Raw genomic sequence first — 24,461 nt, 5'->3', positions numbered from 1 at the left:
AGTTTGTGGCGCTCTGTGCTGCAGGGAGTTGCATGAAGAGTCTCTTCCTGAGAAGATGGGTGAATTCCTCTTATGTTCCTCTCATTGGAGGGAATTTGGCACTTGATTACTTAGTTAATGAACCTGATACAAGAAAACATATATCAGCTTTTCATGTCTGAAGCACTGTCAATGAGTGCTGGGGGAAGGGCAGACAATTCTTTTTGAAAGGATAGCTGAAGTTTCTCTATATTTATTCCTTTTTTGTAGTCTAGCACTTACTCTGTTTCTCTGAGAAGAAACTAAACCCTTCCAAATACTGGACTGTGAAGAGAACCTGACCCTGAAGTTAGAAGCTTTTATTGTGGGAAGTACTTTTTGTTTTCTTTGTTTAAAAAGACCGATCTGAGATGGTCTTTAAATCTAAAAAAATCAGAGAACACTTAACACTCAAGTCATTTGTACTTCTGAAGAACAATTGTAGAATTCTAAAAATGTTACTTCACAGCAAAAAATAATTTTAGCCTTGCTAAACGCTTTGTTTCAGACCATAATTGATTTCTGTTGATGCCTGAAGTTTTGCAGAGGACAGTCCTATGAAGGTTGTGGTAACACAGGGGGTTATTGATCTACAGCTGCAGCCTCTGCACCCAGCAAAGTATTCACTATCAAAAGTGTTACATGAAAGAGTTACAGGGGTTCTAAAATGTCCATAGTTGACACTGTTTTCAGTGCAGGTATGTAGTCTACTGAGACAATGCAGCCCAACAGATAATAATGTATTCTGAACAGAATTATTACATCAGAGGTTTAGCTCTGTCTGTCTGGATTTCTTCTAGAAAGCTGAAGTAATGTGGACTGCAACTTACAGCTGAACGGAGGCTTCTAATGTTTCAGAATTACGGAGGTGAAGCCCTTTGGCTCTCCATAAGTTGGTAATGGGTCTGTGAGGGCTGTGAGCATTTTTACAGTATAAAGTAATGGAGATAAGCGTGAGAATGCCTAAATTAAATGTTGTCTAATCTGTAATATGCATATGAAAAGCTAATTGATCTGGAAGGTTGTAATCCGCGTAAATTCCAGTTATTGAATTATTGATAAAATCAGAAGCTGGCCATAGGGAACCTTAATTTGATTGTTATCTCATTACATTAGAGAAATTAGAAATTTATTCTGGTCTGTGGTCAGCAAGTACATTTTACATAATTATGGAATAATAATGAAAACCACGGTCACGTTCATACTTCAGAAGTATCGCTGAACAGAATTCTTCAAGGGTTTATTCATTCAGAGAAAGAGGGGTAGGAAATCAGGACTGATGCAGCCTGGCAAGCTATCTGCATGTTCTTCCCAGTCCAGACTTCTTATAATGATCTGTATTCTGTGGGCTACTAGACTAGAAATTGCTATTGACAGCAACAAAAGGAAGCCCTTTGCCTTTCAGCTCTTGTACTATGGCATGGCTTCTGCTCCAGCCCCCTTGATTCCCTCTTTCTAAAACTTCAGTAGAAGTGCGAGATGCTACCACGTTTCAGCGTGGGCTATCAAAGGTGTAGTGACCAGTACTGTCATCCCTCCTTTAGCAGTACTAAACCCAGATGATACAAGCGTATGTTGTTTCCATATCCAGTAGTGCTGCTGCAGACAATCTAGCCAGTACTTGTGTTGGGAATTGCACCTTTAGGAATTGTACCTTCTGCAACTGAGGATAACTATCAAATCTAGGACAAAAACAAACGTCTTGCAAAGACTCCTTGACGGTGAGTGAGAAGAAATTGTACCGAGCATCAGGACACTGACACTTTACACAAGGATTACATTGTCAAGAGCTGGCAGTGTCTGGTTTTGGGCAGAGAAGGGAAAAATATGGAAGAGAACAGTTTTTGATGGATAACCAATCTTAGAAATTACTGCTTCCTGCATCCCTAGGAAACTGTCTGGTCTTCCCCCAAAACTAATAATCCTGCTTGCTGTTCAGGTACAGAGCTGCATAATGGCAGTTTAAGTTAGATTCCATTGGATTTCTTTTAATGAATGATCCAGCATTTTGCCCCTGTAGTGCTGCAACAGGCACGCAAAAGCTGGCAGTTGGACCAGGTTGTCTTGTTTAACAGTGCAGAATACTAACCATGGATTCTGATGTCTGTTCCCTTTCAGTCTGCTTTACACTTTCTCCTGAGTTGTAGAGAGTGTCAGTGTTCACGATGTCAGTGCGTGTTTCTGTCTCTGAGCCTATGTCCCAGGTTATAATATAGACAGATTCCCTAAGGCTTTACAACATCTAAGGTTAAGGAGAAAAGGTAACATACTGTTTAGTGTGTCCTACGTAAATCCTGTCTGCTTCTCTCCACTTCCCCTCCAAAGAAGTGTGTGTGCCATTCAAATGAAAGGCAGCTAGTTTGTAATGCCTTAGGCATGAAGAACTGCATGGAGAAACTGAAGGAAAGCGGCACAGGCCCACAAACCAAATCTTAGAGCTAGTATTCTAATTATGCATGATTCAAAATGTCTAGTGTAATGTAGTTATTACCAGTAAATTGAGATATGCATTTATACATAATGAAGCAATAGGAATTAATATACCAATAGCTTGAACTTCCTGCTTTGATTCTCAAATTCTGTTTTTTTAGAGAATGTGCTGCCTCTGTAGAGAAAGGGGCAGATTATATAGATAGGGACAGAAGCATGGCACCAAAACTGTAAATCAGGAACCAGGATCCGCAGAACTCGCCTTTATAACCTCTTGTCTGGTTCATATTAGTGCCCTGAGCATGTAAAAAGCAGGGCATGAACTAAGCATGTTTGGGGGCGAGATGAGGTTTCTCACCTGCTGCAGCTGTAGCAAGGAAAAGGGTGCAGAGTTTCTTACAAGATGCAGGGGGGAGCAACTGGTGGGGAAAAAAACCAACCAAACAAACACAAAACAACACAAAAAACCAAGTAAAGGAAACCACAGACTCAAATTGAGTGTAGTATTTGCCAGACAGTAGGTAATAAGTTTGGGTGTGGTGAGAGAAATTATTTGGAGAAGACTGAAATTAATAAGCACAGTACATATCTTTCAGGTGTCGAATAGCTTTTTAATAGACAGTATTTTCAGGTAACTCTCTAGCCTCATAGGCAGCTGTACTGAAGCATAACTGGTACCAGCCAGCAATAATGGCACCTGCAGGAATGAACCTGAAAATACTGGTAATCTTGTGTATTTTTTAAGTTCTTTGAAGAGATTTTTAAAAACAGAAAATGAGATTTGATCACTGAAGGTCTTTATCTTCTGCAACACAGGTTGCAATAAGTCTTTTTTTCTTTATTTCACTTATTCAATAAAAGGGAATTTGGGTGCCATCTTTCTGTAAACTTTTAGTGTGTTCTCTGTAATATTTCCCAAGTCTTTTAGTGGGTAATGCAGTGAATTTCTGCTGGCAGTTTGAAAATCACATAGAACGTGTGGCATAGCCTACGTCACTAATACTTTTCCAAGTTTAATCTTGTATTCAAACATGTAGAATACTAGCTTGTTACTGCAGAGTTCCATACTTCTATCTTAGCTTAATTTTGTAGGTGGGTTTAACTTGTGCAGAACATTTCTCCGTGTACAAAGGCTCAGTCCTGTTTCTTAGTTAGAAAGAGGAAGTGTCTTGGAGGAAGAAATTGTGTGTCAAGTTAACTCCTGTTCGTACTTCATAGCCAACCATCCATAAAGCACCGTGACTTGGGTTTAGAACGGGTTTTACATTTTTTCTCATGAATGCTCTTTCTAGATATACCAGAATTGCCAAGTGAAGACAGGAATATTAGAAGATAACTATTTTATGGTATCAGAAGTTAGACTAAATGAAATCCTTTGAGCCAGCTTCTTTGAGCAAAAAGGGAATTTGTAAAACCAGTTTAGCCCAGCGGTTAACCTTGGTCACCTAATTCTTACCAGGTATTCTTTAGAACACTTTGCATTGGTTTAAACCCTGTTAAATGTGTTTCTTTTGTGTGATAAGTAAGCAGTTGTATCCTTTGTTAATGCTTATTTCCTTTGATGTAAACTCTAAGGAATAAGCTACTTCAGGATGTCTGTGGAGATATCCCCCTTTTGAAAAGTATGATGTAACTGCAAAGGAGAAGTATTAGTTACAGATTCTTAAAAATTACCTTAGTACTTAAAAAACAGGCTAGAAAATACTTCTTATACTGAACTTCTGATGGCACGCTCACATGGGTTAGTGGAGGAAATTACTGGTGTCGCTAGAAACTATGTACTCCCATTGCACACATGTTTTATGTGGTAACAGTGAAAGAATGTCTCCCTGCAAATTCTGATGTTTTTCCAAAAGGCAGCTTGCTTTTATATCTATGCATCTTTGAGGATTTCAAAATAAGATTTTATTCTTTTGACACTGTAAAGAGGAACTGTTTAAAAATGAACTTGGAAACTCTGCACCTGTACACAAATTTTTTTAGCAATAAAGCAGCACAGGCTGAGAATGCACTAAAACTGGATGCGTCATTTGTTGAGAAGACATGAACCAGCTTCCCCTACGCTCCGCTCCTGAGATGTGTCAGTACTGGCGGTACCTTTGTCGAAACTTAACTGTTGGAGCTAAACTCCCATGTGCTGAGTATCTGCTTTGGGTCCAGCTGTTCCAGCAGACTTCAGGCACCAGAGCTCTGACTTCTTGGAAGGCAACTGAAGAAAAAATTGTTTCTCCACTCATACTAAGGTGGGCAGCTTGTCAGAGAAAAGCACCAAGGGTTGTTTCACATCATAGCAGAAAGCATCTGTTGCTTGTATAGTTTGCCTAAAAGTAATAAGCCCCTCAGAAGAACTTCATGTATATGGATTGTTTAGTTTTGGCAACTATGTTCCTGAAAAATTCCTTCTGCGGCTGGCATGTGAGAGCCTGCAGGGGGGCACAACTTCCTTGCAGTTGCTGAAAGCAGTTCGGGGAAGTGCTGTAGCGCCACAGCATGACACCACCTCATGACAGCGCTGAAGCAGAAGCTCCCGTCCCTGCTACGAGCTTTCCAAAACCTGTTCGGGATTGCTAACCCTTATGCCAGCTTAGAGAAGGGTACCAGCACGACTTCAGTAGCCTGTTCAACCACTTTAATACATTTCATTTTTTAGTTGCTTTTGTCTTCAGATTCCAGAGAAGACAGCAGCTGGTTAGCTGACCTATGGTGGCCTGACCTTGAGATTTGCTTTCTTTCTAAGTGGTTGGTATTCATTTAAATAAGAGAATCCATCCCTCCCCTGGCTGCAGTTAAAGCTAGAACACGTCTCTCAGGATGCCTCATTAGAGATCAGGTTCTACACTAGCATAAGAAAAGTGAGTATTTGTTGGTCAGTTATAGATTAAGAGGAATTTGAATCTGAGGCAGGCTGTGGGATCAAATGCTGAATCTTTCAGGAATAGAAGCTTATAATTATCACGTAAATTAAAATGCACCCATAGGTTTAAATTGGTCTCTCAGTAAACGTTAATCTCAAATTACTCAAGGTAATGCATTTATTTTATGTGGCTTGCTTCTTAAAACAGAACTTGGACAGAACACTGCACTGCTTTGAGCGTCAGCAGCTACACCAGGCACCAGCACCAAGAAAACATGTGATTTGGCAAATAGACACGAAGGACCACAGCTTAACAGAGCAGAGGTCCTCCATTCCAAAGATTCAAGAAATGTAATTTTAAAATTTGCCGTCTGTTATTTAGCACATACTCTTTATTTGTTTAAATTCATGCTAAGTAATATATTCGAGGAACCGCTAATTTAATGCTGCGTAATGAACAGGACCCAAGCACGAGAAACCGATGGGTCTTTTTCAGCAAAATCTAAAGAAAAGAAGTGGACTTAGGACTCGCATGATGCTATCAGCAATCTGCACAATACGCATTTCTGAATTTCAGCTTTTTACAAATTTGTTTAAAAAGTTTATTTACAACTGAAAAATAATATAAAAAAACTTCATAACTGACACAACTTTTAGGGGTGGACACATGGCTAAATGGAGTAAAACAATTTAGCACTATTATACATGGTATAGACGAAAAGTATATGTACAGCAAGAAACAGCCTCAGTGCAGAAACTAGAATGAAAGGGCAAAAGTGAGTAAGTGCCGTTATCAATCACGTTTCTTAGACTGATGTGACAACAAAAGAGCTCTAAAAGCAACACAAAGTGAATTTATACAGTGGAAAAAAATTCAGCAGAGAAGGGGAGATGTTTGCACAAAATGAACTTAAGTCACAAGACCCCAGTTAATGACCAACAGCCCCTTAAACATAATGCAAAAGTCACTGCACCACATCACCTTAAAAACTTCCTTCTTAATAATGAAATAATCAAATAACAGCAAGTCTGAACTTTACATGCATATACAGTGAAAACTGTTAAGAACAACCTTGCTGTTAAGGGTTTGGGATAGAGCTCAATTTAGAGGAAATAATATTTACCGTTACAGGCAATGAAACTGATCTTACAGGAATGTAACATTTACTTCAGGTAGTTACTTTTCATACCCTGAATTTAGCTGTCATGGGAAAACACTGTATTTTTGCACTTACACTCTTCAAACTCGTAAAACATTAATTCAGATAGCATATAGTATTAGAATTTGAGAGATCCCCTCCCTCTCCCTGCAGAATGGCTGCTGACACTCTATGTTACTGCTCCATCAGAACAGACAGGCAACCTGGAACTCTTGGATCAAGAGGCAGCATGGTGACCAGTCAGCAGTAGTACTGCAAGCACCAGCTGCGCACCTAAAGCCTCTGAGGTCCCTTGCTGTGAGTTTTGTCACCTCTACTCCAAGCCCGTTACAAGAGTTTTTTTACAAATAAAACAATTAAGACCATGAAATAGAGGGAGTACTGGCATCAGCAGCAATGGGGCGTGCAACCAGCCAATCCTATATGGAGGTAGAAGTAAGGGAATAGCAAATTGCCTCACTGGAATTAAGTTGATCAGGTAAATACAATCCCCCCCTAGACTACCACAGACAACTGCTAAACTTTATGGAAGGTTTAAAACAACCGTTCAGGCAGCAAAAAGGAGAGTAAAGGACCCTTAATTTCCCAGCTCACAAGAATTTGAGATACTTTGTCCCAAGAACAAGGGGTAAGTAATGTTCTTTCTTTTCCATCAAATTACTTCCTAGATGTTTGGAACCCGTTCAACACAGAGAAACGCCAGCGAGCACCCATTAGGTATTTTTTATGAAACATCTTGACTGGCCAAGTGAAGGCAGCAGGCAGATCATCACGACTTCAGCAGAGCAATGTTCCCATGACAGAGCAGAAGTGAAGAAGAAACGACTATTCCTTGGTTTCACAGCTTCAGCCCTAGCAAGGAAGGCTCGGATCTGTTAAAGGCAGTTGGTTCACAGCCTCAGCTTCATGGAGCTGCCAGAACATGGCTCGGTCCTGGGCAGCCATGGGGCTGCACTTCCAGAGGACTTGGCGGGCACATGTACGTTCAAGGGTTGCCCTTGAATTTGAAATCGAAACCCTTGTGCTCCAGCTCGCGTCGTGCCATCCAGATTCACGCACCACACACACTGTGCTAGCTTGCTCCGTTTGCAGGCCACACACACAAGCAAACCTAAAAGCAGCAATCAGGCAGCCATTCAGCAGTGCCTCACACACCAGGTGTGGCTAACGAGCCACTACCAACTGCTAGGTGCCATTAACAGTGTATCTGTATTGAAAGGTAGGACAAGAACTTCCCATTTATAATAGCTCCTCTCGAATATCATCATCTTGGTACGTTTTGTATAGTTCCAGAAGCTGGACTTCAGTATTTCAAAGGCTGTTTTCCCCCTGAAGTCATTAGAGAGAATCAAAGCCACGGTTATACTGTCTCAGAGAGCGATATGCTGCACGGGTGAGCTATTGATTTTTCCAAGCATAAGTTCAGTATGTCAGATTTTCAGGTGTTCCCCTTAGACTGAAGGGATGCAATTAAGCATCGGTTCTTTCCGTAAGTAGATAAAGTGACAGATCAACACTCAAACTTGTTCTGGTGCATTATTTCACCATAATGAACTCACTCAACAGCGATGCAGAAACAGCTCCGGCAGTTCTGGAAAATGGTATATCCTGGCAGTAGGTCAACTGCAACTGATGCAGAGCTTTACCCTTCTGCCACTTTATTTTGTTCTAGTTCCTTCAACTTCTTCATCAGCAATTCTAGGCGAATGTTGAGGTCTACAATCTTTCTTTTCAGCTAGAAGAGAAATTAAAACTAGAGAAAAATGTCCTAACACTGGATCTTTGAATGAGCTGCACCCCACTTCCAGTGGCTAAAGAGCAGCTGACTTTCAAGACGGAAAATTATCCTGGGCTTTAATCTCTATACTGCATGTCTAGTACAGCCCAAACCAGAGGCCTGCACTACAGAGAGAGAGAAGAACACGTGCCAGCATCACCCCTTTCAGAGACGCATGGAAATAGTCTACGTAAAGAAACAGGGTTACTGGAGCCTCACTATCATCAATCCAATCTTTCCTAATTAACTCGTTACAGGTTTTGACGCAGGCAGAGGCCTTTTTTGACAATATCTGGACAAACTGTTTCATTGTTAGCAAGGGAACAGATGTGGATGGTCCCTCAAAAATCCCATTTCCAGAGTCTGGGGTTGAGGTTAACACATCTAAATCACAAGAGTAAAATCCTGCTGGCATGTCTCAAAAAGCAGATTCTTGCACTTGTTCTAGTCAATAAGCAAACTCTCCACAATCACGTAATTTGTGTTTGCAATGAAGTACTACCATTATTTTACTTCAGAAAAAATGTGTCTCAGCTTTAGAAGACTTGCCTGGATAGAATTTTTGCATTTTTAGCCTCACTAGACTTATAAAAACACTCTGATTTTATGGTAAGACACTGGAAGATGACTTTGAAGAGGAAAAAACATGTCACAGGCCCATTTCCACACTTAAACCAGAAACTAAACAAGAAAGAAAGAAAGAAAAGGAGAAAAAAAAAAAAAAGAAAGAAAAAGAGCATGGAACAAGCAAGCACATAAATACTGGATACACTGGCTGCCTCCTACACACAGTAACTGAGCTATGGGATAGACAATTTACTCAGACAATGACTAACCAAATTACAGAAAAGAACATCCAATTTAAACACCAAAAAAGGAGGGAGGTTCTAGTGTTCTTTCTGAAACTAAATACTGCCATGCTGTTCTGAGCTTACATAGCCATATATACAACGGTGTTAGAATCCAATTCAAATTAACAAATTGCCTTTTTTTTTAAAAAAAATAATTCTTCAACATGAATCATCAGTTCTAGGGACAACACAAGTAGTAATACTTAGGTGAAGTCTGAAAAGAAAAAAACCAAGAACCATTTAAAGTGTAGAGATAAAAGGATAACACGCTTTTGCCAGAAAATTAGCTAGAACTCGGTATGTTTTGCTGATAAGTGGTTCTAGAGAATGTTCTGCATGTCTCACACATCAGTCAGTCACTGTGTTTATAAGTCAGTATTTTCTCCATCTTATGCACTTAAAAAAAAGTAATTGTATCGATATTTTTGGACTAATATCCAAAAATATCAGCATTTAAAAAATATTTTCCATAGAAATTAATGTAGAAACCTTACTTCCAACACTTGTTTCTTTAAGGTCACATCAGGAAAATACACCTTAGAAGCTTCTATTACCATTTGGTTTTTTAGGAGATAACTGGAAAACAAAAGGAGAAAGGGAAAAAATCCCAAGAAAACCAGTTAAAACCCCTGTAGTTGCATTCATTGTTTAGGCAGATATTTAAGATGATTTTAAAAGCAGATAGTGAGTTGTTGCCAAAAGTAGTCAATACACTGTGAAAATATTTAAAGCATAAAAAGTCAAGTCCTCAGTCTACCATGGAACTACTCTGATACCTTACATTAGCTAAGTGAGTCTGGAACTGATGATTTCAGTGTTACAAACAACTAAATTGAAACCTTGACATTACATGAGGACACTTACAAAGCGCAAGGCAAATCAAATTGAGTCATGACAACACAAACAATATAAACACAGAGGATATTAAAATCCCATACCAACACGCTCAGTGAAAAGTAAAGCCACTTTTGTTAGTTGTAGATTAGCTGTACGCCCTGTTGTAGTAAATTAAAACCCCCGTGAAATCATTGCTCGAAGAACACAGAACACTCACCAGAGGATGTTCTCCTTGAAGAAACAGAAGAAGCCTCGGAGATACACCAGGTCAGTGGAGGCAGAACAAAGAATAAAGCCCACGGACATGCCACACAACCGACAGGATAACGCGTTGTAAGCGCTAAAAGGAGAAGGGGGGAAAACGTTATTAAACGGACACTTTGAAACCAGACACTGCATGCCTGTCAGAGGACATCAAATCTTCAGTTCTGTTAGGATGGCAAAAGAAGACATAATAATGGTTTCTCCTTAAAGAAACTATAGATACAAAGAGAACGCACATGTAAATAGTTGGGCACGTTGTGCGAGAAATAATCTCTGCCATATGTGAAGCTGCAATTAAAGGAGGACACACATATCTTACTATCCCAGAGCTGTTGAGGCTACACAGCTCTAACAGAGGCGGAAAGGCACCGCCTGTGCCCCCGACATTTCCTCCAGCCCAAACAGGCTACTGCCTCAAGCAGAGGGGCAGGGGGTGGAAAGCAAAAAAACCCCCCAGACCCCCCCCCCAGCAAGTCTTATATTTTAAAAGTTCCCATCCCTTGTAGTTAGCAAAACGGCCTTTAAACATCATTTAAACAATCTGCGGGTTCCCTAGGCCCTCAGGTGACACCGAAAGGCCCTTCCCGCCCGACTAGCCCCAGGGTCACCCGGCCGGCTGCCCACTGCAGGCAGCAGCAGCTCCGCACGCACACGGACACCAACCAGCGCCCAACAGCGCTGCTCCTTCACAGGCAGGGCTGCCGGGGAGCGCCGGGGGCGGGCGGGTCCCGGCCGGGGCCGCCGTGCGAGGGGCGGGCAGGGGCACCGGGCCCCCGCGGCCGCCCCCCGCGCTACCGGGGCAAGGCGAGGGCTCCTCCATACGCACCATCCCAGCAGGGCTCCCTCCAGGCCGACCAGCAGCTCGTCCTCCCGCACCACATCGTTCGTGACTCCTGAGGGGAAACGGAGCCCCGCTGAGGGCCAGGGCCCCGGCCGGGCCTGCGCGACTCCGCGCCCCGGGGCTGGCAGCCGCTCCCCGGGGCCAGGGGGGAAGGGAGCGAGAAGGGGGGTCGGGACCGGAGCAGGGGAAAGGGGTCGGTAAGGGAGGAGGGGCCGGACACCGACTGAAGCAGACGAGAAGGCCGAGCCATCGCTCCTCCTGCGCGCAGAGCTGCAGCGAGTCCCCCAGCACCGCCCGGCAGCCGCGGCACTGGAACACGGCGCACTCCTTCGGAAGCGGTCTCCGCCGCCACGACAGCGCGGCGTCCCCAGTCGGCGGCAGGCGAGACTCAGGCTGGGACCGGGACGCGGGTAGCGGCCGCTCCACGGTGACCGAGTCGCGGAGCTGCACGTTCTGGAAGAGGTCCTGCAGGTACCGCCGCACCGCCATCTCCTCCCGCGCCACGGGGGCCCGCCCGCCCGGCGTCCCCATTGGCGCAGGCGCCTCACGCCTCCGCGTCTCCATTGGGCAGCGGCCGCATCAATCCTCACAGCGCGCGGCTATTGGGAAGGGGGCCGCACCGAGCCGTTCCGCCGCCCAATCCAGCGGGGGAGGGCGGGGCTTTCCGCGTCTATCGAATTTGAAAAGAAAGCCACACCTCGCTGGCTGCATCGCCATTGGTGGCTTCTGTAGCCCCGGCCACGCCCCTTTCCAGGGCCAGCCAATGGCGTGGCGCGGCGGGCCATTTCGAACTGCGGTGAGGGCGCCCGCTGTGTCAGTTAAGCAGCGGTCGGCGACTGCGGTGAGGCGGCGGCTGAGCCTGTAGCGAGCCGCCATGGCGCTCTCCTCGCTCCGGCACCTGGACTCCCTGAAATACGTGGAGCTGCAGCAGATCGCGAAGGCCGCCGGGCTGAAGGCCAACCTCCGGGTGAGGGGGTGCAGCGCCCCGGGCCCGAGCGGGGGGCGGCTGAGGGGGCCCCGGGTTCCCGCACGCTCCCTGAGGAGCGGCCCCGGCCCCGGGGCTGCCCCCGGCCCGGCTGGGAGCTGAGGGGAGCGGGTGTCGCGTAGGGGGTGCGCCCGCCTGGGGACGGCGCAGTCGCGGCCTCCAGTCGCCGTCCCTGCCTGGGGGCAGCGTCCCCTCATGCTGGGGGCTCCTGGGGTGCGGGAAGGCCGGCGGCACGGGCTCCGTCTCCCCGGCGTACGCCTCTGTTTGGGTTTTACCGGCGGGAGCTGGAAGGGCGGCGACGGGGAAGCGACTTCGGAGTCGAGGGCGGGCCGGGCCCCTGCCGCCGGGGGCCGCTGGGGCCTGCCGGGGCCGCGGGTCGCGGGGGGCGGCTGCCCTGGCGGGCCGCGGCCTGCCGGGCCCTCGGCTCGGGGTCTGGGTTACCTTGTGGCAAAACCTCTCGTTCAGGCCTGATTTTGGTGCTGCCCTTTTCAATTAGGTGTTTCAGAGCCTGAAATACCAACGATGTAACGTTATTGCTGCCGTGCTGTTGCCGTTGACTATAAGCAGGGGACGAGAACGCTGTGCCCGCAGTATGGGCGAGGCAGAAGTTACTTTAGAAACTTGATAGAACTTAATTTGTGTTCACCTACGCAGTGATACTAAAAACAGTCGTCGTCGTTCTTGAGCAATTAAACTTTCTGGACAATACACAGATGGGAAGAAACCCAGTCAGGAAAACTTGTTGTGCCTCTGTGGAGAATATGCCACATATTTATCTGTGGCCTTAAGCACTCTCTCTAGTTTGACTGACTTGGACGAAGCTCTAGGCATGCCTTAATCCCTTAGATGGCAGGAAATGTTCCCTTTGCTTGTTGGATCAGTTTATAGGACACTGGCTGGGTTTATACAGTTTTTTGTTTGATGACTTAATGCAATATTTGCTTCATATGTTGTTTTGATTTCTCTCCAGGCAGACAAATTGTTGCAAGCACTGAAGAAACACTTCCATGGAGCAAAAGCAGATAATGAAAATATGGTAATAGATGATAAATCGGCCATCCTTTTTCAGAAAGCCAGACCTAACTTAGTAACCAGTAGAGCAGGGCAGGTACTAAAGGTTGTTTTCCACCACGATGTGATCTGTAGTAAAAATACTTTATTCTTAATAGTGCCTTTAGTTTAATGCACTTGACTACTGACAGAAACTAATAGTAACTTTGAAGCTGCCTCCTGTACAACCCAAAGCTGATTTCATCTCGGATGCCAAAGTTAACATTGTTTTTCAGTATTCATACAAAATTATTCTCTGTGAACAGTAACACTTAATTTCTATTGAACAAATGTTTATTCTTGCCTGTTCAGCTCCAGATACAAATATTTTATTTGCTTTGTGTGCCTAGATGAAAGGGACTAGATACACATTGGAAACCATTTTGCATCTACTACAGTTTACTTAAGCTGACACTGTAGTAAAAATGATACAATTATGATGTTTGCTTTATTAATTTTTTTAAGGTATTGTTTTCTTAACTCTTTTAAGTTTTTAGTATGCTCATTATTTTGTCAGGTATGGCAATTATTTTTTACATTTTTGATGGAAAGTAAATCGATATTTACTTTCCCTAAAATATATCACCCTTTAAGCGTGTTTCCTTTAAAATCTTCTTTGAAGGTTTGAGGAACTGGTGTAATCCTTGTCAGCTTATTTTTAACAAGTGTGAAAAAGGCTCTGATTTTTTTGGTGAAGAGTATTCCCCAGAAATGTACAAATCTGAGAAGCTCACAGCATCGTGGAAGTTAGATTTCAAATACTAAGTATTAGGTTTTTATAATTTTATTAAAATGCCATACAATGAAACGACTCTAGGACTTCTCCTTAGCATCTTCAAACAATGAACTTTGGTGTTTAGGGAAATCTAGATACTGCCAATTTCTTTGTTACTGTGCTACTAAATGGTATGCTACTGGTTTTCCTCTGTGAAATACTTTTTCCATTAATAACATGGAAACTTTGGAGCATCTGAGTTCTGTTTGTCAGATGTGTTCCACATTATATATTTCTCTGCGGTAGGACTCTGAAATAAGTGCATCTACTACCACATCCGATGAACTGAGCAATCAGGAGGAAATGATGCCTGATTCAATGTGTTTCATTACAAAGAGATGTGATAAAGAAAAGAAAACAACCAGAAAAAAGCAGAACTCCAAGAAGAAAACTACCAGTGAAGAAAATACAAGTCTTTCTGATGAGAAAAAGGTGAATTGCATTGCTTGGTTGTGCGTGCTGGCTGCCCCCACTTCCCTCAAGCATAATTTGATGGGGTTTTCTACCACCATTTATCAGGTGGTATATATTTTATATGTGTGTGCATGCGTATATATAATAATTTTGTATGCAAACATTCTGGTACTGGTCTTCTGTACTACTGATTTTTTCTCAGTCTTGACTATGTGCCGTTCCATGATGAACAGAGGTTACTTGCTAGTCATTACTTCAAGAGAATAAATTGAATTCCTCTAAGAAATACATAATTCCAAATATTTTGTATGACTGTGATTGCTTTCATTAGTTCATCACAGTATTATCAATCTTAGACTACTTTCAGAATTTAAAATAAGGCTGTTCTCACAAATTGGATGATTGCCTAAACATCTCAAGTTTTTAATTCTCACTACTCAGAGGGTTCTTTCTTCATAGGTTATATTGACTGAGGGAGGGAAGTTTCAAGGTGAGATGGAGGTAGAATTATTTTTCTCTAGAATTACATGCAAGTAGTGGGCGAAATGAGACTTTAATTTAGAGGAGTAAAATGAGAAGATGAGCATCAGTGTGTACTAGCATTAGACAGAGAATTGTACAGTAACAAAAGCTACAATAGTAAAAAATAACATAGCCAGTGAATTTCTTTTTACTTGCAAATAATTAACCTTTGTCAATACATGTGATTTCATACCAAAATGTTAAGGGCTGTACAGGTAAAAGCTTTCTAATCTAGATCTGGCTGTGAAATAACAGGGTGAGTATTTCACAGGTTAATTTAGGCTGGACTTCAGGAAGTCTCTTCCTCCCTCTCCCCGGCAAAAGTGGGGTCAGTGCTTCGGGCTTTAGCTAATCTGATATTGGAAACCTCTAAGGATCGAGTCTAGCAGCCTCTCTGTTCCACTGGCTGGCTGTTCTCAGGACAGCAGCCTTTCTTTGGATTCAGTTGGAGCAAACTGTTTAAATTAAGTACGTTTAAACTGCAGGAAATGAAAGAAAACAAAGTGCCTCAGGGTGAGCATGAAAAGGGACAGAAGGCATTCCAGAATGAGGAACAAGGAACTAAAAAGAGTGCTGTTGGGAAGCCAGGGATGGGTACCAATCAGGAAGAACCATCAGAGAAGACTTCTACTAAAAATAATGGACATAAATGTAAGTAGAAAATTCCAAAGAAGTCCAGCAGTACTTCTTACTACTTAAAGTGCACCTCTTTGTTATTGTGTCTGCAAAGATTTTTGTGGCATATCTGGTGATCGGTACCATATTTGGGGATACCAGAAGAAAGTCTGTCTCGTTTTGAGTTTGCGTACTTGTTTGTTTAATGTGTTGTAACACATATCCACAAACTCTGTGATGTAGGAATTCTGCTGTTGCATACGTCAGACCTCTGAACCTGATGTTTTTAGTGACAGTGTTCTCAAAGGTCTGAGTGTATTTGACTCGTGCCTCATTTAGGATCAGTGCCTTCTGGAATACCCCTGAGGTGCCACTTGGCTCTGTTAAGAAGTGGCAGGGAAGGGAGAGCTTGCTTCCTATGCTGCTTTTTTCTTTGCCCACAGGTGAACAGGTTTTGTCATTTTCCTCCCAGGAGTAAAGTTAGAGAAGAGCATGCAGACAGAATTCTTAATAACTTGTTTCAACTGCCTAACAATATCCGAGTGTATTACCATGGATCATTTTTCTATCTGGTGGCTTTTTTTTTAAACCTTCAAACCATGATGCTGCTGAAAATATGAATTAATTTCTCCCCTATTCCTTTGTGCATGCAGCTGACATAAAGAAAGGAGTCTGTCGGTCCAATCTGATAATATATTGACATTGTGGGGCTGTCAAATAAGATATGTGCCATTATTTGCTCCTGTTAGACCAAGCGTACGTAGTCCTTGAGTGGTATTACAGATATTCTTGCTGTTCAGGATTTATGAAGGACATTGGAAGTCTTTTATAATTCTGAAACTAATTGAGAAACTGAGGATTTTTAATGAAGGCTCTTTTAAGAACAGAAGCAATAGAGCCTGCAGAGGATGCTTTTGTTGAGGCAGCTTTCATACTCACAGTTGGCACTGTACAAGTCTCTTCTATAACTGTAAGTATCTGTGCTGCTTTCTGGTTTTGTTTTGGTTTTCTTTTTTTTCAGTAACTTCAGACAGCAAGAGCTGTGCAACAGAAAAATACTATGTCTGCATTCAGTGTTGAAAAGTTGATTTTTTTTATTTTTTTTTTTCAACAACCCCCCACTCCTTGCTTCCAGTGAGGATTTCTTTCAATATATTGAAGTCATCCAAGTTTACTTTAAAGGGAATGTGAATTAACAGAAAAGCAAGTGTTTGCTTTTGATATGCAAATATTAAAGTAGATGTGAAGTCTTTACCTAATTTTTTTCTTAATAAATCACTAAAATGTGAACGTGAGCTTAATACTATACCTGAGAACAGAGATACTAAAAAGAACTTGGACTCCTTATATGTATATAAGGCAGTGGCAGAAAAACTGGCCAAAAAGTATTTCTTCTTTGTCATCAACCTTTTAAAAAAACACTAGCTTTGTAAACAGATCCAGACCTGTGAATTTAAAGTTGGTTTTGTTTGCCACACAGCATAGTTTCCTTGTTAACTTTCCCTGTAAAATACTTTACTCTGGAAAGACAATAGCCTAGTACACCTGTGAGATCCATTCTGAGCTTGTGGTCTGTCGAGGGATGCTGTGACAGAGCATTGAAAAGGCTTTTGAGAGACTTAAGATTTATTCCAGCTGATGTTTTTATTTCTCAAAACCTAAACCCACTTTGAGGCAATAAGGTGTGTTTTGGAACAAATACTTCTTAAAAAAGGTTGTGATGACATTAAAGTATTTTCCAGGAGTTTTAATGATTTTGTATAACCTTCCTGTGTGCCAGGTGATGCTCATCATGCAGGAGAGATGATCCCTTTATACGCAGGCCACCATGCATCTAGGTCTGGGAAAACGGGAATGAAAGCTACTACACCAAGTAAGATAACCTGCCATCTTTAGAAACAGATGTGTGTTGCCTGTGTGTAAAAGGAGATGTCTTAAAATCTCTTACAACCCAAATTTCTATTTGTTTGGAGAACATCCTCTCTTTAAAAAGCAAGCAAGCAAAGTTCCCAGCAGTGACATTTTAAGGTATATCTTCCAACTTGTAAACTTGTAGCAGTAAATGACTTGCATGTATATCATAAAACTGATACATCAAAAGCTTTCATGTCTTCTGGATATAATACTTGCCTTCAGGATTTTCAAAACCACAAAGAGCAGTAAGACACGCTGTTACTCCCGCTTGCCTAGTTTTCACTTCATAAATACTACAGTTGTGCTGTATTATTATGTATTGGTTCATTTCCATCGCTTTGTAAAAGATGCTTGTTTAAATTTGGAAGTGTTTCTTTTTAACTGCAGAATTTGGGGGTTGGACTAGATGATCTTTAAAGGTCCCTTTCAACTACCATACTATGATCCTGTAATTCTCCAGAGCACACATCAGCTAACTGCCTGTGCAGGTGGTGAAGTAGATTCTATTTCATGCTGTTTGGTTGCCTGTGTGTACACCGTTCTTAATTAGAGGGATATATGTTATTTTCTTTGAGGCCATAACGATAGATGTTGCAAGATTCTCCCGTTAAGTAGTAAAGTTCCTTGGGAGCGTATCTGATATGTGACTCTTCTTATTTTTTGAATTTTAGACTTTAAAAAGTTGCATGAGGCTCACTTCAAGAAAATGGAATCTATTGCTGACTACATTGAGAGGAAAAAAAAAATGATTGAAAACTGCAGCAGTTCTCTCAATGAAGTCAAGGTAAGTGATAACACAGACATGTATCCATTGTTCCCGTATTCATTTATTTCCAGAGCCTCCCTGTACAAGTCCTGTGGAGTCCCTTTAGATCAGTTAAGTAGCTGGTCACACGCACCTGCAGTGGAATGTTACAATCAGTGAAATTTAACTGCAGTCCTATGTAACTACTTATGTACAGTTATTCCTATATGACTTGCATAGTTCTGCAAGGTTTTGTATTCACAGCGCATGGTTATAGTTACAGGAGCTGACAAATAACTTGTCAGTTTTGAGTAAAAATAATTATATCAAAATTACTTTTGTGAAGAATCTCTTGGAGCTTTTGTTTACAAGCTTGAGTTCCTGCAGAACTTTAACCAAGAGGACAGGTTATTTTTCAAAGAGCAGGAATTAAGTTTCTCTTCTGTGCCTTAAAGCACCGTTGCTCAATAACTGTGTAAGACTCCTTTAAAATGTACACAGTGCCTCTTGTTCTCAGCTCCTGTGCCACGCTTGCATGGGTGGAAGCTGCTAAGGGGGCCTCCTTTAGAGTGCGGCAGACCATAGAGAAGTGACAGTAGTGAATCAATGAATATACAAATGAGTATGTTAATTGCTGTAGAGCCATTTAAGTTGGAAAAGACCTTTAAGGTCTTCGAATCCAACCCTTAACCTAGCAGCTCCACGTCGATATCTGAAGAGATGCACTGTAAATCCTGAGCGCTCCCCCTCTCTTGTATGGCACATGTTGCATCGGGGTATGCTGAAGCCATCTTAATTACTATTGGCAGGTACTGGCCAAAAAATCCAGTTGCTTAAGAGCATCAGAAAAAGGCACTCCACATAACAATTCTAAGGTATGTAATTTCAGATCAGTTTAATAGTAACAAAACTACTTATGTTCAAAATAGGCTTATAAAGAAAAAAAGGGGAAAAACTGAAGAGACTGTGTGCTTCTGATTCACAGTGTGTTTTCCCTTCCTCTATGCTGCCTTTCTGATAAAGGTTTTAGCAGAGTATACTAACTCATGATTTGCTTTTCCCTAGAAACAAGCCAGCGGCAAAACACTTTTATTCAGCCCAAATACAGAGAGGGTCAAATTCTCCGCCACCTGCACTCCCAGTAACAGCCGGCGCTCGCCACGCAGTTCTCTGAATGCTGCCAGTCAGAGTATTTTATCCAGCAAACCTTTTAATCCTTCTGCCCTTTCAACAACCAAAATGAATGTCAGGTAAAAACAACAAACCAAACTACCGGTGAGCAATTTGGTATGATACGCATGAAATAGTCAACACTGACTGTGATTGGACTGCATTATTTCTATTCCAAACATGAGAGTAATTCCAATTACTGACTTTCAGCCTAGCCTGAATGCTGGCTTAAGCCTTACTGTGCTGTTGCTATCTTGGTTCTTCATTTTGATGCCTGATGGTAAGGAGCTTTGCATCTCTTTCAGCTTTCATTTTGCTAAACCAGCCAAGTTACATTATTTTCCTCTTACTGTGTTAGGTTTTCTGTTTTGTCAGGCAGCCTAATAGTCTCTGTTATACTTTAATTTATCTTTGAGATTACTTCACCAGAACTGTAGGCAGTATTCCAGGCGGGTCTCACAATGGACTCCTCATTTGGCATTGCTTTGGGTACCCTCTTTCCCTCTTCTCCATGTGCCCTCTCTCCTGCCCCCCTGATGTCGCAGCAGGGGCTCATCTTGTGATTAAGTACTGTAAGCAGGTTGTTTCTATCAGATGGAAATCAAGTTTACACCAGAAAGTCATGAGGAAATGCTCAATGAGTTCTTGCCCAGTGCTATTAAATCTCATCTCCTTTTACACATCACATGCACATCCTTATTCCTACACAGTAATCTAATTTTCTATTATGTTAATGTTTCATGAGCTTTTGTTATTGGTGAACTTATTAGCATATTCCTAACTTTTCTAAATGCTTCAACAAAAAACTCTAAAGAAGGAACCAAAAGGGCTGTCCCTGTGCCGCTCCATTGATAAATGTCCTTTTGCCCAGTTTTTTTAGCCGAGGTCCTTCTCTCTACTCTTTGTCTGTTTCTACACCATTGCAACAATTCCAAATTAATTCAGTTTACTAAACCTTCCACAGTGACTGAAGCTTGGATATAGACATTCTGTAACTTACCCTTCTCCTCCTCCTCCTCCTGATAGCAATACGCAGTTAATCTTGGATGTCACTTTCTGATTTTCTGGTAACCTTTGCTTCACTACTTTTGCATGCCAAGATTATAGCTGCTGGGACTTTTTTGTCCCTGAGTAAAGTGTGTGGGGGGTGGTTATTTTCAGTACCTTTTTGATAAGGGAATTTAATTCATACAACTTTTTTGAATTTTCCTTCATGTATTTATATATATGTATACACACAGAGAGCATGTCTGTGTGTCTTGGTATGCAGGCAACTTGTGTTTTGACTGAAATTTCCAGCTTCTTTTGAGTAGAGTTCTGTTTTATTTCAGTTTTTCTTAATTTGAGTTTTCAAATTAACAGTAACTATATATATATTGTTTTACTAATAAATCCAAATCTAAAGTAAATCATGCTTGTTGGTGAAGAAATGTACTGGCTTGTTGCAGCCAAATAGATTTACTGTCCAGAATACCAAGAAAGGCAGCCTGTTGTAATACAGTTTATGTATAAGCTGTGAACATCTTCTACCTGTAAGAAAAAGCTGAAGGTGGAATCTTCTGTATTTTGTCACATTGCTTACGTTCTTTGTAGATGACTAACTTTGCCTTCAAATTTCTGGTAATTTTCAGGTTCTCAGAAGCCACAAAAGATAATGAGCATAAACGCTCTCTTATCAAGACTCCGTCTAGAATGTCTCCATGCTTGGAGGAGATCTGCACGCCTGATGGCCAGAAGAGCTGCAAACCAAGTCAGAAAAATGGCAAGGGAAGTGCAAGAAACAACGATGTGACTGCACCAAACGGTAAAGTGGATGGTATTGGCTCTTTCAGATCTGGACTCTTTGTCTTACTGAATTTTTTAATAACCTAATGTCTTGCAGAGCCAGCTTTTAATTTTGTTCTCTAATTTGTGACTGTTTTTTTAGAAACAGAAGTATTTTCTTTGGTTTCCAGTGTTTTACGGTTAGGTGCCAAGACTTAAACCTATGGTACCTAGCTACCTACAGAAAGGGACAGAGAATCTTCTAGAGCTTTAGGGACTACATAGCAGAAGACTCATACAACCAACACAGGGAGAGTGTGTCTGCGGTGAGGGGTGTTCCCAATGCCTTCTCAGGTGTCTTGTTTTCCTTGTGGGACTGGCATGCACCAGGCTTCCAGCTGTGGTGTAGGGCAACCTGTCATTATCAGCCTTGGCGACCCTGAATCCTTGCTGTCTCCAGACCTGAAAGCTGCCTGTTTCGGGTGAGCTGTAATTGTGCAATTCTGGCTTTAGAGGTAGCGGGCAATAGCATTTAATGGCTCTTTGCTCTTGGTAGTTGCAAAGTGGTCCTCACAGGCACTTTCCAGCTTGCTGTGTACAGCGATGTTCTTGCTACTGTAACTGTGATATCTTGATGTCTTTTGTAGTTCTCACCCCCTTCAAGTTTGCAGCTCACTCTGCAGAACCCACCAGTGCAAGGAAGACATTTGATCTCAAAGCCAGTCTCTCGAGGCCGCTCCGGTACAAGCCACATAAAGGTACTGTGATCCTGTGTGGTTTGTGCTGGTCACTGCACTCACACCCTGCATGCAGGGTAAGGCGTTGACACAAACCTGGACAGTGAAGTCTTCAGTCTCTTCTCCTGCCCCTTTCCCCTCCTCTCTGGGCTCCCACTGTCTGTGGACTGACGTTAAATTTCTTTGTAATATGTGCTTTAAGAGCTTCCTACTGAAGAGTAAGTCTTTATGACCAAAAGCCCATAAACATAACAAATATGTCTCTTCAGTGGAATGCGAAGATATGTAGAGATGAGAGATTCTTTACACAATAAGGCTTATTCGTATTTTATTTTTGTTTAAAAGTGCGCTGTTGTGTGGCGTTTGTGTGGTGAGTGTTACTTGCAAGTACAGTCACCTGTTACTACTGATAACTACCCATGGGGAACATGCTGGTGAAATTGGTAATACAGCTGAAGAGGCATTTCATTTTAAAGTCAACCAGCAAAAGACAGGCTAAGTCATGTAAAATTTGTGATAAGAAGTTAAGCAGACAATTACTGAACTAGTAATTTAATTTGTCTCTCTTTTTGCCCCTAAACTGTAGGACTACTAAAACCTTGGGGAGAATTGAAAGAGAACTCTGTCCTCAGTAAGTCTGTCGGTAGCAATGTCTCTTCACGTAAGAAAGACTACAAGCAGCCGCATCTCCAGACAAGGTTAGTACACCACTAGCTTTTTATGAATAGCGTTAAATGATAACGTGACTCACTCCTCCTTAGGATTTAAATATGCAGTTCAGGAAAGAATACTTTCATGTTAAAGCAATTTTTGCCTCCAGTAGTATGTCTACTATCAGGATAGCGGCTCTGAATCTGACTTATTTAGTGGAAGTTTACCTTTTGCCTTGGAAGAAGCTGTGAATGCTGACACACTTTAATACCTCCACCTTTAATAGAACATCTGTCTCTTCTTTTTCCCCTTCAGGGAAGAAAGGCGTGAGAAACATGTGCAAGAGAGAAAAAAGAAAAAGGCTCAGGTTCTTGAAAACCGCAGAGGACTGTCTGTGGGTTAGGAGGAACAAGAAATACCCAAGAAATCACTGTAAATACTGTTTGTCCTGTTAATGTTTGTGCTGTGTGTAGTTCAGGTTGCTATTAGCTAGTAGAATCCAGAGAGCATTGAATGGTATGTAATGCCTTGTAATGCATCTGAGTGTAATGCTTCTCCAACAAGATGAAAGCTCTAAACTTTTAAGAGCTTAGAACTCTAGCTACTTAATAATAATTTCCTTTAACTAAAAGATGTTAAAGGAGAAAAAATAAGTGGAAAAAAGACGCTCAAGGAGCAACCTTGCAGCTTAGGACTGACTTCTGCACCAGAAGGCCTTAGTTACCCACTACACTGCATGTTCAGACAGCAACTTCCAAATATTTGTTCTACTGGTACATTCCCACTGTTTGAGATGTCTGCCTTGCCTGTTCCCCAGTTCAGTCCTCAAATTCTGTAAGAAGTTACAGCCTTTCTGACTGCATGCCTGTGAAGTAGTAGGGAATTCCCAAGAGAAGAAAAAAAAAGGCAAGCTCTCTGGAAAAACTAAAAGCTTACAATATAACTTTGATGTAAAATACCATATTCTTAAAAAGTCGCAACTGAAAAGTGGCTCTCCAGGTTGCCAGCTGCATGCTTTGAACACTTGAGTCATTCTGTTCCTTTCTATGGGAAACAGGAGCTGTAAATTTTCTGCTTTTCAGCTTTATGATGCTTAACAGAGGTTACAGTAGTGTCAAGGCACATTCAATACCTTAGACTTAAAAGTTGTTGGGTTTAATTAAAAAAAAAAATACATAGAAAAGCTGCCTTGATTTCTTATAGATGGAACTGGAAAGGTAATTCAGCACTTGTAATGTCAGCTGGAATTTTGAGCAAATAATTGCTTCAGTAAACTTAGTGTCCTGTCATGTATGTGCTGAAGTGTCAAGAACAAGCCATTTTTTTTATAAACTTAACGGAGGCAAAATAAATATTTTCTCTATCTTGTTTATCCCTGGTTGTATCATCTAGTGTACTATGTGTGACTACCTCCTTAATGTAGCACCAGTTTTGTTCACACTTTTAATTACTAAGCCATGTCGATGAGTTCTTGTCACAGATTAGCCAACCTACTGCTTCATGAAAGTACGGCTGTTCTGGGATTGTTAGAAACAGTAACCACCACTGCTCCTGTGCTCTTAAACTATTTAATCCTGTGCAAGAGGAAAATGCTAGCACAGGACACTGTTTCAGCTTGCTTTATTGTAGCTTCTTTACAAATATTAACTGTTCCTCTATTTTATATTAAAGTACACTTAACCAAGGTCCCTGCAGGGGAGGTGAGTGCTTTCCTTAGGCTACGTCTGTGGTGGCCAAAACACAACTGTGCAGCATCTGGTCTATAGAGTGTTTCTCAAATTACCAAAACCCAGGCTTCCCAGCCCAAGGGAGGAAGCAGGCCTCCCTGCCACCAGCTGAGGCTGTGACTTCTGACGGCATAGCTGGGCAGAGCTGTTTCAGTCCTCCTGGCAGGGGCAGCTTTTTCTTTTTTTAGTTACTCAAGGGAGCCAAAGCTGAAGGTTGAAATGCTTCTGCCTTTTCCACTTCTGGTGCTGCTCTTTACAAATTTCAGCAGCTGAATCATACTTAAGCACCATTCCTAAGGGTATTAATTCTCATCATACTTTTTCCAGTTTAAAAATAGATGTATGTGTTTTACAGCTGTC

The 24,461-nt window shown here is 42.0% G+C and overlaps 2 protein-coding genes across 6 annotated transcripts; one reads left to right on the top strand and one right to left on the bottom strand.

Annotated features, from left to right (window-relative positions):
* Positions 1 to 1,311: 1,311 nt before the first annotated feature.
* OIP5 (Opa interacting protein 5) lies at positions 1,312 to 11,722 on the bottom strand. Of its 5 annotated transcripts, XR_013929362.1 has the most exons (6): positions 11,257 to 11,722; positions 11,018 to 11,084; positions 10,145 to 10,267; positions 9,585 to 9,666; positions 9,175 to 9,304; positions 8,076 to 8,197 (listed from the first exon to the last, which is right to left on the bottom strand). XR_013929362.1 is itself a non-coding variant. In XM_080394842.1 (5 exons), exons 1-5 carry the CDS (start codon positions 11,594 to 11,596, stop codon positions 8,105 to 8,107), a joined length of 705 nt encoding a protein of 234 aa, XP_080250968.1. In that variant the 5' UTR covers positions 11,597 to 11,722; the 3' UTR covers positions 1,312 to 8,104. The 5 variants fall into 5 exon arrangements, 3 of the variants coding, with proteins under 3 accessions (XP_080250968.1, XP_080250970.1, XP_080250969.1); XM_080394842.1 differs by lacking the exon at positions 9,175 to 9,304 and having other exon boundaries at positions 1,312 to 8,197; XM_080394843.1 differs by having other exon boundaries at positions 8,073 to 9,304.
* A 137-nt stretch (positions 11,723 to 11,859) lies between these two features.
* On the top strand, positions 11,860 to 23,736 carry NUSAP1 (nucleolar and spindle associated protein 1). Its single transcript, XM_080396340.1, has 12 exons — positions 11,860 to 11,999; positions 12,988 to 13,053; positions 14,089 to 14,520; positions 15,165 to 15,429; positions 17,174 to 17,266; positions 17,979 to 18,091; positions 18,862 to 18,927; positions 19,118 to 19,302; positions 20,854 to 21,026; positions 21,634 to 21,744; positions 22,310 to 22,421; positions 22,690 to 23,736. Exons 1-12 carry the CDS (start codon positions 11,907 to 11,909, stop codon positions 22,775 to 22,777), a joined length of 1,797 nt encoding a protein of 598 aa, XP_080252466.1. The 5' UTR covers positions 11,860 to 11,906; the 3' UTR covers positions 22,778 to 23,736.
* The last annotated feature ends 725 nt before the right edge of the window (positions 23,737 to 24,461 follow it).

Source organism: Falco punctatus, assembly GCF_963210335.1.
Source record: "Falco punctatus genome assembly, chromosome: 7".
NCBI classification, from domain to species: Eukaryota; Metazoa; Chordata; class Aves; order Falconiformes; family Falconidae; genus Falco; species Falco punctatus.
The sequence above is the reverse complement of the archived record's forward strand: the minus strand, read 5'-3'. Positions and strand labels throughout refer to the sequence as shown.